We start from the raw sequence: 12,911 nt of genomic DNA on the forward strand, positions 1-12,911 counted from the left end.
GGGGTGGTGGGGAGGGTGGGGAGGTGGGGAGGGTTACGGGGGTGGCAGGTAATGTTCTCAGCAGAGGGAAGGGCATGCACAACTCCTGAGGCTGACGAAGCTTGGTGACTCCACCAGACGGAGGCTGCCGGGGCTGGAGCCCAGGGAGCAAGGGGTGTGTTGTGGGACGAGGCTGGGGCCAGATCACATAGGAGCAGTAGGTTCCTAGATTTTAACTGGGACCCTAGACAAACCCCGTTCTCCTCTACTGAGTCTCTGTCAGCCCCTCTAGAAAACGGGGATGATTGGCCCTGGTTCCCTCAGGTTCCTGGGCCCACCTTGGATATAGCCACACCCCAAATTTGGTGCTCAAATGCCCTCAGTAACCTCCATCAGTAGTTCTACTTTTGCTTATATACCTCCTGGATGGGGAGCTCACTACGTTTCTGTACTCTGTTTTGATCAATAACAGAACCTAATTGTGCTGGCTTGTCTATAAAGGGAAACTCACCATAACTAATGGAACCCAGCCAGGTCCCTCTTGCCTCTGTCGTCTCATCCTGGCCCCAACCCCTGCCCCAATCCCCTGGCTCCACTTCTGGGATTGCAGAGCTGGGACAACCGAGGTACAGGCCCTGCCAGGGAGATCAACCCTCTCTAGGTGCCATTCCCAGGGCAGGTGCTCTGATTGGCCCAGTTCAGGTCAATCGCTGGCTACTGAGGGTGGGCATTTGCCTACTTAGTTGAGACTATGGGTGTGGTGGGGACAGCTGTAGGTCACTGAACACCAGGTGTCCCCACATCTGACCCCCATCCCATTTTGCAGGAACAGACAACGCAAGCTGGGGACGAAACTGCAGTGACCAGTGGATGTGGCTGGGTCCAGCCTCCAGATCCAGCCTGCACGATGCCTTGCAGGATGGACAGGATGACAGACAGGGACGAAGCAGAGACCTCTACAGACCCAAGTCACCAAGTGGAGCCTTTTTTTTTCTTATTTTAATTTTAATGAACAAGGTGGACCAAAGGGCTGAGCCAGCCCCTCAACCAGGACCCTGGGGGGCCTGCTGCCTGGGGGCCGTGGCCAGAGACCCTCGCTGTGCTGCTGCCAGCCCCTGGCTGGGCAGGAAGTGCCCTCGGTGTGGGCACCTGGGTGTGGGGTGGAGAAGGAGGGCTCGCGCCTCTGGTCTCGGGGCCAGGAATTCCAGGTGGCGTGAGAAGTACACACTATTTATTTTTTGGTTTTGTCAGAGGCAGGCAGGATTTTGGAGCTGAAGAACCTGCTTTGCGGTGGCTGCCCTGTGGACAGAGGGCTCCCGGTCAGCTTCCTAGGCCCTTCGCCCTATGCCCAGAGGGCAGGCTGCCTCTCCCTGGGCCGAGGTGGCCTGGGGTGCCAGGAGCAGGGGAGCATACCCCATGCCCTCCCTGCCACCGTTGCCATTCCAGAACCTCGGTCAGTGTTTCCCTGTCTGGGGGCAGGGCCCAGAGCGAGCGCGCATCTGGCGGCTGCTGTCGTTGTGTTCTACCCCGTATTAACCCAACACCACAAGGGCTTTCTCTGGTCCCCTGTCCCTAAGACAGTAATCCCTTTCTGACAAAGGAGCCTGCACATGTGGGTGAGCAGACCCAAGCTGTTTACAGCTCTTTCTTGTCCTGCCGTCCAGTAGCAGTTAGTCTTCATCCCCACGCGAACAAAACGGGAAGGAGCCTCAAGGAGAGGAGTGAGGCAGCGGGCACCCGAAGTCCCTCGTCCTTCCCTCTGTGTGCTCTGAATGTGTCTTTGTCCTTCCCGACCCATCTCTGACCAGCTGGGAACCTGCTTGGGGTCCCCCTCAAACCTGTGTTGGGGTGTGGCTCACAGATCCTTACCAGCCTGGTTCGTGTGAGGGCTCTTCCTCAAGGGATCCCCATCTCTAAGTCACTCTGAAAGGGAGTCATGGAGAGGAGACGCCTCCAGGTTCTTAGAAGTTTTGAGGACTGAACTGGGTCACTCGGGATCTGTTTTCAAATCCTCCCCACCCCTTTCTTTGTGGAGGTTCCTAACCTGCTGCTGAAGCACAATATTTTGGTGCTTTCTTTTCTCATTTGTTAAAGGCAGTGTCCAAAAGCCATTCCAGATGCCAGGACCAGGGGCTTATTTCTAGGGAAGGTAGGTCGGTTTCCACGTTTGCCTCCCATTATTTTTATTTTTTACCTTTTGCCTGAGACAAGCCGAGTGTGAGGTGGTTTGATTTAAGAAAAATCAATGAAATTGTTTACTATTGTTTTAAAATAAAACCGTAAACTCTGGCGGCTTGAGCACATGCTAACTGAGCTCAGGAGAGGAGATTGGGGCAGCTGTGGGGACACATGACCCTTAGGGGCAAGGATACGGTGAAGACCATAAAACCAGAAGTGATCTAGTCCCTTCTAGCCCACAGCAGGGGTCTGAATGGCCTCTGCGGCACTTCCTGTCAGGGTCTGTCCAGCTTCTGGTTACATCCCTCCAGGGGACCTCACTGAGGGCCACCATACCAAACCTGGACACTCAGCCTTAGGAAGTTTTCCCCTTTTCACTCTCAGTCTCCCTCCCTGTGTGGTGCTGGCCCTGCTCTCACTGAGCCTCATTCCTCCTCTGTAGGACAGCCTTGAGGACTGGGGGCAACCAGTGTGCCCTTCAGAATGTGCCAGGATAAACATGTCCACTTTGTCTGGCACTGGCTCATGCCTATAATTTCAGCACTTTGGGAGGCCAAGGCGGGAGGATCACTTGAGCCCAGGAGTGTGAGACCAGCCTGGGCAACATAGCAAGACCCTGTTTTTACAAAATATATATTTTTTTAATTAGCTAGGCGTGGTGGTGCACACCTGTGGTCCCAGTTACTCGAGGGGCTGAGGTGGGATGATCACTTGAGCCGGGGAGTCAAGGCTGCAGTGAACCGTGATCACACCACTGCCCTCCAGCCTGTGCAAGACCCCATCTCAAAAACAAAACAAATACATGTGGACAAATATGATCAAATATAAAAGGAAAGAAGACACCATGCTGGAGAACCAGCAGAAAACAGATAATAGAAACAAACCCACAAATACTTCAAATACTGGAATGGTTAGGCACAGAGTGCTTTACAATTTTTTTTGAGATGGAGTCTTGCTCTATTGCCCAGGCTGGAGTGCTTTGGCGTGATCTCAGCTCACTGCAGCCTCCGCCTCCCGGGTTCAAGCAACTCTCCTGCCTCAGCCTCCCGTGTAGCTGAGACTACAGGTGCACACCACCACGCCTGGCTAATTTTTGTATTTTTAGTAGAGATGGGGTTTAGTCATGTTGGCCAGGCTGATCTCTAACTCCTGACCTCAAGTGATCCACCCATCTCGGCCTCCCAAAGTGCTGGGATTATGGCGTGAGCCACTATGCTTAGCCTGTTTTACTATTTTTAAAGAGAAGGTCGGGCACGGTGGCTTACACCCATAATCCAGAGTCGGACAGATCACTTAGGGTCAGGAGTTCGAGACCAGCCTGGCCAGCGTGGTGAAATACCGTCTCTACTAAAAATACAAACATTAGCTGGGCATGGTGGCACCCGCCTGTAGTCCCAGCTACTTGGGAGGCTGAGGCAGGAGAATCACTTGAACCCGGGAGGCGGAGGTTGCAGTGAGCCAAGATCGCGCCACTGCACTCCAGTTTGGGTGATAGAGTGAGACTCCCATCTCAAAAAAATAAATTCAAAGACAGTATCTGCAGGGAACCGGAAACTATAAAGCGAGCCCTGGCCTAGAATAATAGCTAAAAATCAAGGATCCGAGGGGTAGATTTAAGAGCAAATTAGACTTAAAGAGGAAAAGCAAACTGGAGCGTCGGTCAGAAGACATCCCGGCTACCGTGTGGAGTGGGAAAGCTACGGGGAGCAGCTTCAGGTGCACCCGCGGCTGCTAACTCATCGCCTTCACCTCATTCACACTCACTGCTGACCCTGACCCCACTCCAACCTGTCCAAGGTGCAGTGCTGGGCAGAAGCCTCTTTGATGTATCCACTTTTCTTCCCCACTGAGGCTGCTATGTGGCTCCAGGCCACTACCAGTCCCTGGCTGCAGGCAGCAAAGCCTTCTGATAGGTTCCCTTCTTCCTGACCCCTAGCCTAGTCCCCTTCAGTCTATTCCTCACGTGGCAGCAACCATAGCATCTTCTTAAAACCCAGCCATGCTAAGCTCCTCACACTTTGGGCTCAGGAAGAGGTCTTTATCTTTGACATGGCCCTTCCACAGGACCCGTGCAGCCAGCTCCTTACCCTGACAGCCTGACCTCGAGTCCATCCCTGCTTTCTCCCAGTGATGGGGCCCACATAAAGTTCGTGCCCACTGGATGTACAGACTTTCCAGATCTACATAAAAGCCACACGTCTTTCTCTTGAATTCATTAATCTTATTGGGCGTGGTGACTCACGCCTGTAATCCCAGCACTTTGGGAGGCTGAGGCAGACGGATGACCTGAGGTCAGGAGTTTGAGACTAGCCTGGCCAACGAGGTGAAACCCTGTCTCTATTAAAAGTACAAAAATTACTGGGCATGGTGGCGCAGGCCTGTAATCCCAACTATTTGGGAGATTGAGACAGGAGAATTGCCTGAACCCCAGAGGCGGAAGTTGCAGTGAGCCGAGATCACACCATTGCACTTCAGCCTGGGTGAGAAGAGTGAAACTGTCTCAAAAAAAAAAAAAAATTTTTATTCAAATATCATCTGATGTATTGCTCAAGATATACCAATTCAGAACACCTTTTTTTCACTCATTTTGCAAAAGCAAATCACGTTTTTCATCTGCATCACTGGCGTCACCCCTGGAGGCCCCTCTGGGTCAGCTGACCCTGCTCTCCTGAGGCTGTCTTCGCTATACCAGCCTTTAAGCAGCACCTGTAGGATTTCATGCACAGAACAAGCACTAGAAATTTCATTCCAAGCCACAAGTGCCCCCTGGCACAACATTAAGCACTGGTTTCTCCCGATGTCCAAGTGTGAGGCCTCAGGAATTACCCCTAAGGAAGAATGACGAAATCTTGTTTCTTTGCCTTTTTCCCCCACCAAGGACCTCTAGGGATTTCCTGTCACCATGATTGAGGTTGCTCAGATGCTGAATGTACCCTCCTTGAACAATAGTTGGTGGCTCCAAGGAATTGAGGGGGCTTCCATGTGGAGGGGGCTTCCATGTGATGGGGCCTGTAATGCCGCCACCCTACGGGAATGTCCCCCAATTCAGAAGGATAGCTCTGGGGAAAAAAATCCAACCTTATATTCAGACCTGTAGGGTTCTTAGCTGAGTTTTGGGAATCCAGGATGTCTGGCAGCCTCTTGACTGTTCGTTCTCCCCTCCCTGTCCTGCCCTGGGCTGGCTGCAGGCCCACCCCTGGTCGCTCATGCAGCACTCACTCTGCCCTGCTGTGGACCCTGTTTCCTAGTGGTTCTAGTCACCCCCAGAGGGAGCACCCTGTTGTGTAGAGAGGAGCAGAGTCGGCGTGCTGGTCCAGGTGACATTCTCTTCCAGGCCTGCTTGTTCCCCATGGAGGCATTCCTTTCCCTGCCTCCACCCACTCCCCCCATTGTCTGGGCTACAACTTCTGTCCCCTTGGGGCACTGGGCAAGTGGCTTCCCTCTCTCACTGAGTATGCCACCGCTGGCCAGGCCTGGCAGGTCCCTGTGCCTGATTAGAGCTCAGGCTTAGCCTGACCTCCCTCTTCACCCGCTCACTCGTGGTCCTGAGGCTGGGCACCCATCGTCGTCTCCCTTTCTCCAGCCCCTGCTGTGGGACAGGTGGGTGGATGTGGCCTGGGGCTGGGGACCTGGCTCTAGGGAGGAGCTTCTTGGAGCCCTGGACTAGAGGAGACAAGTGTGGCCTCTGTGAATCCTGCTCTGCCATTTAGTGTCCTGGTGATCTTAACCTCACTAAGCCCACTTCTTCATCTGACAAATGGAGAAAACCACAGGCCCCACTCGGAGGTGACTGTCCCAGCTTAGTCCGGTCACAGAGCCCTTTACTCACAGGCCAGCCAACCTCCCTCAGCCCACCCCGGCATCCATGCTTGGGGTTTCACACGGCCCTTCCTCACAGGCCAGGGTTCCAGTGGGAGACTCTCCCCTCCCCACAAACAGCACGCTTGGTTTTGCCAGGAAGCCCTGCCTCAGCCATGGACATGGGACTGTGGGCAGGTACGTGGTTCTGCTCTGATGGCTTCCCCTGCCCACCCCCGAAGGTCTGTCCTGGCAGCGGCTGGGTCTGGGGTAAGCTGAGCCTGCTGCTGTACTCCTACTTTTGCTGGGTTCAGTGGGGGGAAGCAGGGTGACACCCTGGGCTCCTGGATGTCAGCCACACTGCTGGGCCCCACAGTCCCCTGGGAGAGTTGCCCCTACCCACAACCCATGGGACTTGGGAAGGCCCAAGCCAGAAGTAGGTGGGAAGTTGCTGGTGAAGGACGCAGCCCTGGCTGTGGCCCAGCTCTGGGCCTAGTGCCCCGAGGTCACAGCTGGCCCTTGGCTCCTGGACCAAAGTCCTCAGGCACACCGGCTGCTTGATCACCAGCTCCCAGGCCCAGGGAAAGCTGAAGAGGGCAAGGCCAGGTGCCTGCCCCACCCTGCCTGCCTCAGCTGAAACACCTCTTCACCAACACAATTCCCATTTATTGATGACCTTGCATATAAATATCATACAACAGGGCAGGGGCAGGAACCAAGCTGAGTGGAACCAGAGGCAGCTCGCTAGCCATGCTATCCACAGGAACACAGCCGCCATGGAGGTGAAACCTCACACCCTGGCCCCTTGGCCCCAGACAATCCTGTCTCCAGGTCCTGGGAGTTTGGGAAGCAGGGTACAGACGCTGGCCTGGTCATAGAGACGGCAGGGAGTAGCCAGGGCTGAGCTGGTGAGACAAAGAGCTCTTGCCAGTCTCCTGTTCCAGAGGGCTGGTTCCCTTCCCCAGAGGAGGCACCGGTGGAGGAGGCACCAGGGGCCTGGGCCTAACGTCCCACTCAGCCTCTGCACTTAGCCCCAGGTCAGGCCCTGGCAGGTGCTGAGATGACCCACGGAAGGCACTTGGCTGGGGCCTGCAGGCCCCCTGGAGGATGTGGTCCGTGACTCAGTAGATTTGGGGGGACCAGGGAAGAGGGAACCAATGGGCTGAGCCCTGGTGGGTGGCCCATCCCAGGGTGGGCTTGGCTGTGGCATTGGCAGGCCTGAGTCCTAGGGGCTCAGAGCTTGGCCCGGGGGTGGCTCTGCAGCAGGGCACGCATGTCCAGGAGCGCCTTCTCCAGGTAATGTGCCAGGCGGGCGGCGTTGGTCTCTGCACAGCTGTTGTAGGCCGACAGGGAGAAGTTGATGTGGGCCTCCATGGGGTTATAGCAGACACCGTAGCCATCGGGGACCACGGGCCCAAAGAACATGACACAGTCTGTCTTGGAAGGGACCTGGGGACAGCAGGATGAAAGCTCTCAAGCTCCGCTACCTTGACGCCCCCAGCACTTCCCAGGCTGCCTGTGCTTCTGCCAAGACTGCAGGCCCCTTGAGGGCAGGGACCATGGTCTGTCCCGTGCTATATCCCAGCAACCAGTACAGGCTGGCACGAATCAAATGTTCCTTTATACCTGACCAGTGAGTCAGGGAAGCTGGTTCTCCCACGAGAAGCACTGACCCCTTCTCAGCCTGCCTGGGCTGCAGATAGGCCCCTGCCCCCAGTTCCTCCTCTGGAACTCAGCTGTGTTGGCATTGGGCTAGTGGGGCCTGTGTGGCCACATCAAACTGCCAGTGGGTTCTCTGCCTGCAGCCCCCAGGGCACCTGGGGCAGTGGCTCACCTGGCTGGTGGAGAGGTGGAAGTGCATGGCGATGGCATAGGAGGTGTCCATGAAGATGTCAGGCATGCTCACCAGGTCCTCAATGGCCTGCAGCTTCAGGCCCAGGAGGTGTCGATCAAAGGCCTCTCCACGGATGGCCTGTTGGGGTGGGAGAGCTGTCAGGAGCAGGGGCTGTGGACCCACGGGTATCCCTGCCCTCTTCAGCCTGTGGCAGCGCCATCCTTCCCAGGCACTGGTCACTCAGAACCACGAGACCAGAGTATTCTGGCCAGAGAGAGCCTTTGTTTCACAGATGGGGAAACTGAGGCTCAGGGAGGGGCGGGGATTTGCCCAGGGAGGCAGGACAGTGCAGGGTTGCGGAGCAGGGCCTTGGAGCTGGGTGGCCTAGCCCCATCCTGGCTGCGGGGCCTTGGTAGGTTGCTTAGATTCTGCAACCGTAGTGTCTTCATCTGTAAAGAGGAGTGAGTCCTGCACTCCCCTCGCAGGGTGGCGGTAAGCTTTAAATGGATGTGTGCATGTAGCACGGTCAGAGCCTGGACACACAGCTGCTCAGAAACAGAGCCTGGACATGCACCCAGACAGCCACCTCCCTGACTGCAGCCCAAGCTGCTGGAGGGCAGGAAACTCGCTGTCTGCTGGACCACATATACCTAGCATCCGGGAGAGAGTGTGACCCAAAATCTAGGGCCCAGGCCAACCCTGGAACTGGGAACAGGGCAGTTACTGGGCCCAGGCTGGGTCTCTCCAACTTTAAAATGGAGATACTTGGCTGGGCGCAGTGGCTCACGCCTGTAATCCCAGCACTTTGGGAGCCTCAGGTGGGTGGATCACCTGAGGTCAGGAGTTTGAGACTAGCCTGTCAACATGGTGAAACTCTGTCTCTACTAAAAATACAAAAATTAGCTAGGCATGGTGGTGGGCACCTGTAATCCCAGCTACTTGGGAGGCTGAGGCAGGAGAATCGCTTGAACCCGGGAGGCGGGGATTGCAGTGAGCCGAGATCGCACCACTGCACTCTAGCCTGGGTGACAGAGCAAGATTCCGTCTCAAAAAAAAAAAAAAAAAAAGAATAGAAAAGAAAAGTAGGGGGCTATTCAGCCTGGTTCCAGGTGCTCCCAGGTTGGGGGAGGTGTGGTCCTAGCAAAGGGTTGGCAGCCATTGCCATTGGCTGCAGGGATGGATAGTCAGAGGGACAGACAGATGGCTGACACTAAGGGACAAGTTGGTAGGCACAAGCGGGCTCACTCACCCGGTCAGTATAGCCTCGGTGGGCCTGCACGGCCTTCCGCAGCAGCTCCACCTTCTGGTGCCCCTAGAGTGGTGAGGGTTGGAGGGAGCTGAAGCAGTGTCCCTTCTCTTCTCCTTGCCCACCTCAGTAGCCCACCCCTCACCCAGCACTAGATTCTGAGCTCTTTAAGAGGAACTATTAGGGCCAGGAGCGGTGGCTCACGCCTGTAATCCCAACACTTTGGGAGGCCGAGGCAGGTGGATCCATTGAGGTCAGGAGTTTGAGACCAGCCCGGTCAACATGGTGAAACCCTGTCTCTACTAAAAATACAAAAATTAGCTGGGCATGGTGGCAGGCACCTGTAGTCCCAGCTACTTGGGAGGCTGAGGCAGGAGAATTGCTTGAACCCGGGAGGTGGAGGTTACAGTGAGTCGAGATCATGCCACTGCACTCCAGCCTGGGGGACAGAGCAAGACTCTTTCTAAAAAAAACAAGAAAAAACAAAAGAGCGAGTATTGCAACTGCCAACTCCTTGGTCCTCAGCCGGGGTCTGACATAGGGCAGTTGCTTTACTGCCAGTGAATAAATGAATGAACAAATGAATGACTCCCTTTTCCTCTTTGGCCCCCAGGAAGCTCAGAGATAGATTCACGGTTCCAGCTTCTGTTAGATTCCCCAAGCCCACCATGGAATCCTGTAGGTGCTCAATCAATGTGTGTTGACTGAGTGAGCACAAGGGAGATGGCTCAGACCCAGCTCACCCGCCCTCACCCCAGACCTCTCACCGTGATGCTGGAGTCATCCATGGCCTTGACAAAGGCGAGTGAATCCATGGAAGCCGAGCGGATGGTGTCGGTGCGGCCCAGGTGAAACATGCGCAGGGAGGCACTTTCGTAGGTGGCACATGCCTGCCTGTAGATCCTGGTGGGAAATGGGGCTGAGCACGCCCCTTGGAGGTGGACACCCCCTCCCCTGCCCCCAGGTCCCCTCCCTCCTCCATGGGCGGGCTGCAGAGGTGCACCTGTAGTAGGCCAGCTGCAAAGCCATCTGGATGAAGGCGTCTGGGCTTAGCTTCTCCGACTTCGGGAAGTCCTTTCCAAAATGATGGAACACCATCACGGTGATGTCCAGGTCCTGGATCATGCTGGGGGTGTGGGAAGGGCAGGTGAGGGGCAGGCCCCGGCAGCCCCTGCCAACCCCACAGAGGGTCTGGGTGTCATGAGAGAGCTGGCACAGGAGCCACTCAAGCTCAAGGGCCTGGCCTTACCCACCCAGCATGGGGATGGCAGGGGCAGGCACTTACATGCTGAGATTCTGCTTGGCCTTCTCGATGTCGCTCTTGATCTCGGGGGTGATGTTGAACCGCAGCTTCTTGGGCATGGGCAGGGGCACCATGGGAGACCGCACGAGCTCGGGTTTCTTCCTGCACAGTACATGGGGCCTCAGGCTCATGCTGGCGCCTCTAGAGCCTGGGTCCGTTCTGAGACCAGGGTGGGGGCCAGCCCAGGGAGATGTGTTTGTTCTGAAAACCACCTTCACTTCAGCTTTCTTTTTTTTTTAAAGATGAAGTCTTGTTCTGTTGCCCAAGCTGGAGTGCAGTGGTGTGATCTCAGCTCACTGCAACCTTGGCCTCCCTGGTTCAAGTGATTCTCCTGCCTTAGCCTCCTGAGTAGCTGGGATTACAGGTGCCTGCCACCACACCTGGCTAATTTTTTTTTTTTCTTTTGAGATGGAGTCTCACTCTGTCGCCCAGACTGGAGTGCAGTGGCACAGTCTCCGCTCAACGCAACCTCTGCCTCCTGGGTTCAAGCAATTCTCTTGCCTCAGCCTCCTGAGTAACTGGGATTATAGGCATACGCTGCCACACCTGGGTAATTTTCTTTTTCTATTTTTAGTAGAAATGGCATTTCACCATGTTGGCCAGGCTGATCTCAAACTCCTGATCTCAACTGATCCTCTCGCCTCAGCCTCCCAAAGTGTCAGGATTACAGGCCACCATATCCGGCTGGCTTCCTTGGAAGAAACAGATTCCCTGGCACAAAGGAGAGTGATATTCCCCTACAAGTTGGTCTATCACCTGTGTGTCACCTGTCACTAGGCGCTGGGGAACTAGGTGAGAGATGTGACTATACTCACGTGTACTCGATGACATAGTCCAGAAGGGTGACAATAGGGGGCCCCTCCGCTGCAGCATGCTCGTACACGAGCCCACAGGAGCCATCTTCTGCCACGATGAACTGTGGAAGGGAAGGGAGACCCCGGTCAGCCCCAGGGCCCTGGGGGGTGGCCCCGACCCAACCACTCTGGTCGAGGCAAGGGCCTCTCTGAAGCCATCTCAATGGGCTATGCTGACTTATTATTTATAAGTCAGTTATTAACAATAGCTGACATTCACTGGGTGCCCTGGTGTGCTAAGCACATCCCACGCTCAGCGTGCCTGACCAAGTCCTTCAAACCACTCTGCTAGTGAGGTCGACCACCTCCCCATTTTACAGGTGCAGAGAGGGATTGTTGTGCCAGGATCGCACTGGCTGACCCCGGATCCCAGGTTCTCTGTGAGGCGCTGAGGGGGTGTGCTGGGGGTGGCAGCAGTTTCCAGGCCAGCGGCAGGACTGGTGATGACAGGCTGGCTGCCTGGTAATTATGGTGGCGTACAGCCTGCTGGCTTCCTGCTTGTTTTACAAGCTAGGAGGCTGGGGATGCAGGGCCAGGGAGGGGCAGGAAGTCCCGAGGCCATGGAAGCCCTGTTCAGGTGTACATGAGTGGGTGAAGCCCTGCTGGGCCTCACCTGCAGCGTCTTGTCAAACCAGCGGTTGCCGCTGTTGAGCCTGCTGCCGCCCCCGTGCAGCATCTGGCCTGCCACATGGCTGCGGTACACGTCTTCTGAGACCCTGGGCATGGGCGCATCCAGGCACACAGTGAAGATACTCTTCTGGATGGAGTGCACGGAATCCCGGTTCACCTTGTCTGCAGGTGGCATGGGGTGGGGAGGCTCAAAATGGGGTGAGTCTCAGGGTATGGGAGAAATGGACCAGCCCCTCCACAGCCTCCTGCCCTGGGCTCTTCTGACCTATTTGTACTCCTCTGGGATGAGGAGATCACCACCTCAGGGGCCCTCCAGGGCATTCACCGAGTGTAGGGTGTGGGTTCAGAGCTTCAAACTCAACAAGACCCTGCAGCCCCACAGCATTCCTTGAGGCAGGACCCAACCCCTGGCCCACTTTAGACACAGGAAACGGAAGCCCAGGGTCACACAGGAGCTGGCATGGCAGCCAGGGATCCCACGCAGGTGGTCTGACTTTGGGGCTAACGCCCCTGAGCAAGACATGCTTTGGAGGATTGCTGGTGCTTAGGGGTACAGGGAGCGTGGAGGTGGGTGGGCTCCTCAGCCAGAGGACTTGGACTGTAATCCTAACTTGCTATTTAGCAGAGAGAAACTACCCTAACCATGAGGTGTCCTCATCTATGACATGGGGCCCACATTGCCTGCTCCACGTTGACAGGATGCAGTGAGAAACATGGCTGCCCACAGCTGTGCGGGGCCCAGTGTGCTGGGGGAATGTTGGGAAAAAGGCTTGTGGGGTGTCTGTATAAACTGGCCTTAAAAATATGGGATAGGCCGGGCGCGGTGGCTCAAGCCTGTAATCCCAGCACTTTGGGAGGCCGAGACGGGCGGATCAGGAGGTCAGGAGATCGAGACCATCCTGGCTAACACGGTGAAAGCCCGTCTCTACTACAAAAAAAAATACAAAAAAAAAACTAGCCGGGCGAGGTGGCGGCACCTGTAGTCCAAGCTACTCGGGAGGCTGAGGCAGGAGAATGGCATGAACCCGGGGGGGCGGAGCTTGCAGTGAGCTGAGATCCGGCCACTGCACTCTAGCCTGGGCGAGAGAG

The 12,911-nt window shown here is 55.9% G+C and overlaps 2 protein-coding genes across 9 annotated transcripts in view; one reads left to right on the plus strand and one right to left on the minus strand.

Annotated features, from left to right (window-relative positions):
- The window catches only part of DOLPP1 (dolichyldiphosphatase 1), a 9,941-nt gene extending 7,671 nt beyond the window's left edge, over positions 1-2,270 (plus strand). For 4 of the 5 annotated variants that reach the window (XM_017848372.1, XM_017848368.1, XM_017848371.1 and 1 more), the window contains one exon: positions 806-2,268. In XM_017848372.1, coding sequence (XP_017703861.1) covers positions 806-842 — 37 coding nt within the window. In that variant the 3' untranslated portion in view covers positions 843-2,268. Of the gene's footprint in view, positions 1-805 lie in introns of all 5 variants that reach the window. The other variant, XM_017848369.1, reaches the window with a different exon arrangement.
- A 4,330-nt stretch (positions 2,271-6,600) lies between these two features.
- The window catches only part of CRAT (carnitine O-acetyltransferase), a 15,963-nt gene continuing 9,652 nt past the window's right edge, over positions 6,601-12,911 (minus strand). For all 4 annotated transcript variants that reach the window (XM_017848301.1, XM_017848300.1, XM_017848302.1 and 1 more), the window contains 8 exons: positions 11,806-11,984; positions 11,154-11,254; positions 10,321-10,440; positions 10,039-10,161; positions 9,803-9,938; positions 9,039-9,101; positions 7,790-7,927; positions 6,601-7,404 (listed from right to left, as the gene is read on the minus strand). In XM_017848301.1, coding sequence (XP_017703790.1) covers positions 7,189-7,404; positions 7,790-7,927; positions 9,039-9,101; positions 9,803-9,938; positions 10,039-10,161; positions 10,321-10,440; positions 11,154-11,254; positions 11,806-11,984 — 1,076 coding nt within the window. In that variant the 3' untranslated portion in view covers positions 6,601-7,188. The remainder of the gene's footprint in view (positions 7,405-7,789; positions 7,928-9,038; positions 9,102-9,802; positions 9,939-10,038; positions 10,162-10,320; positions 10,441-11,153; positions 11,255-11,805; positions 11,985-12,911) is intronic.

Source organism: Rhinopithecus bieti, unplaced genomic scaffold, assembly GCF_001698545.2.
Source record: "Rhinopithecus bieti isolate Rb0 unplaced genomic scaffold, ASM169854v2 scaffold_29388, whole genome shotgun sequence".
NCBI lineage: Eukaryota > Metazoa > Chordata > Mammalia > Primates > Cercopithecidae > Rhinopithecus > Rhinopithecus bieti.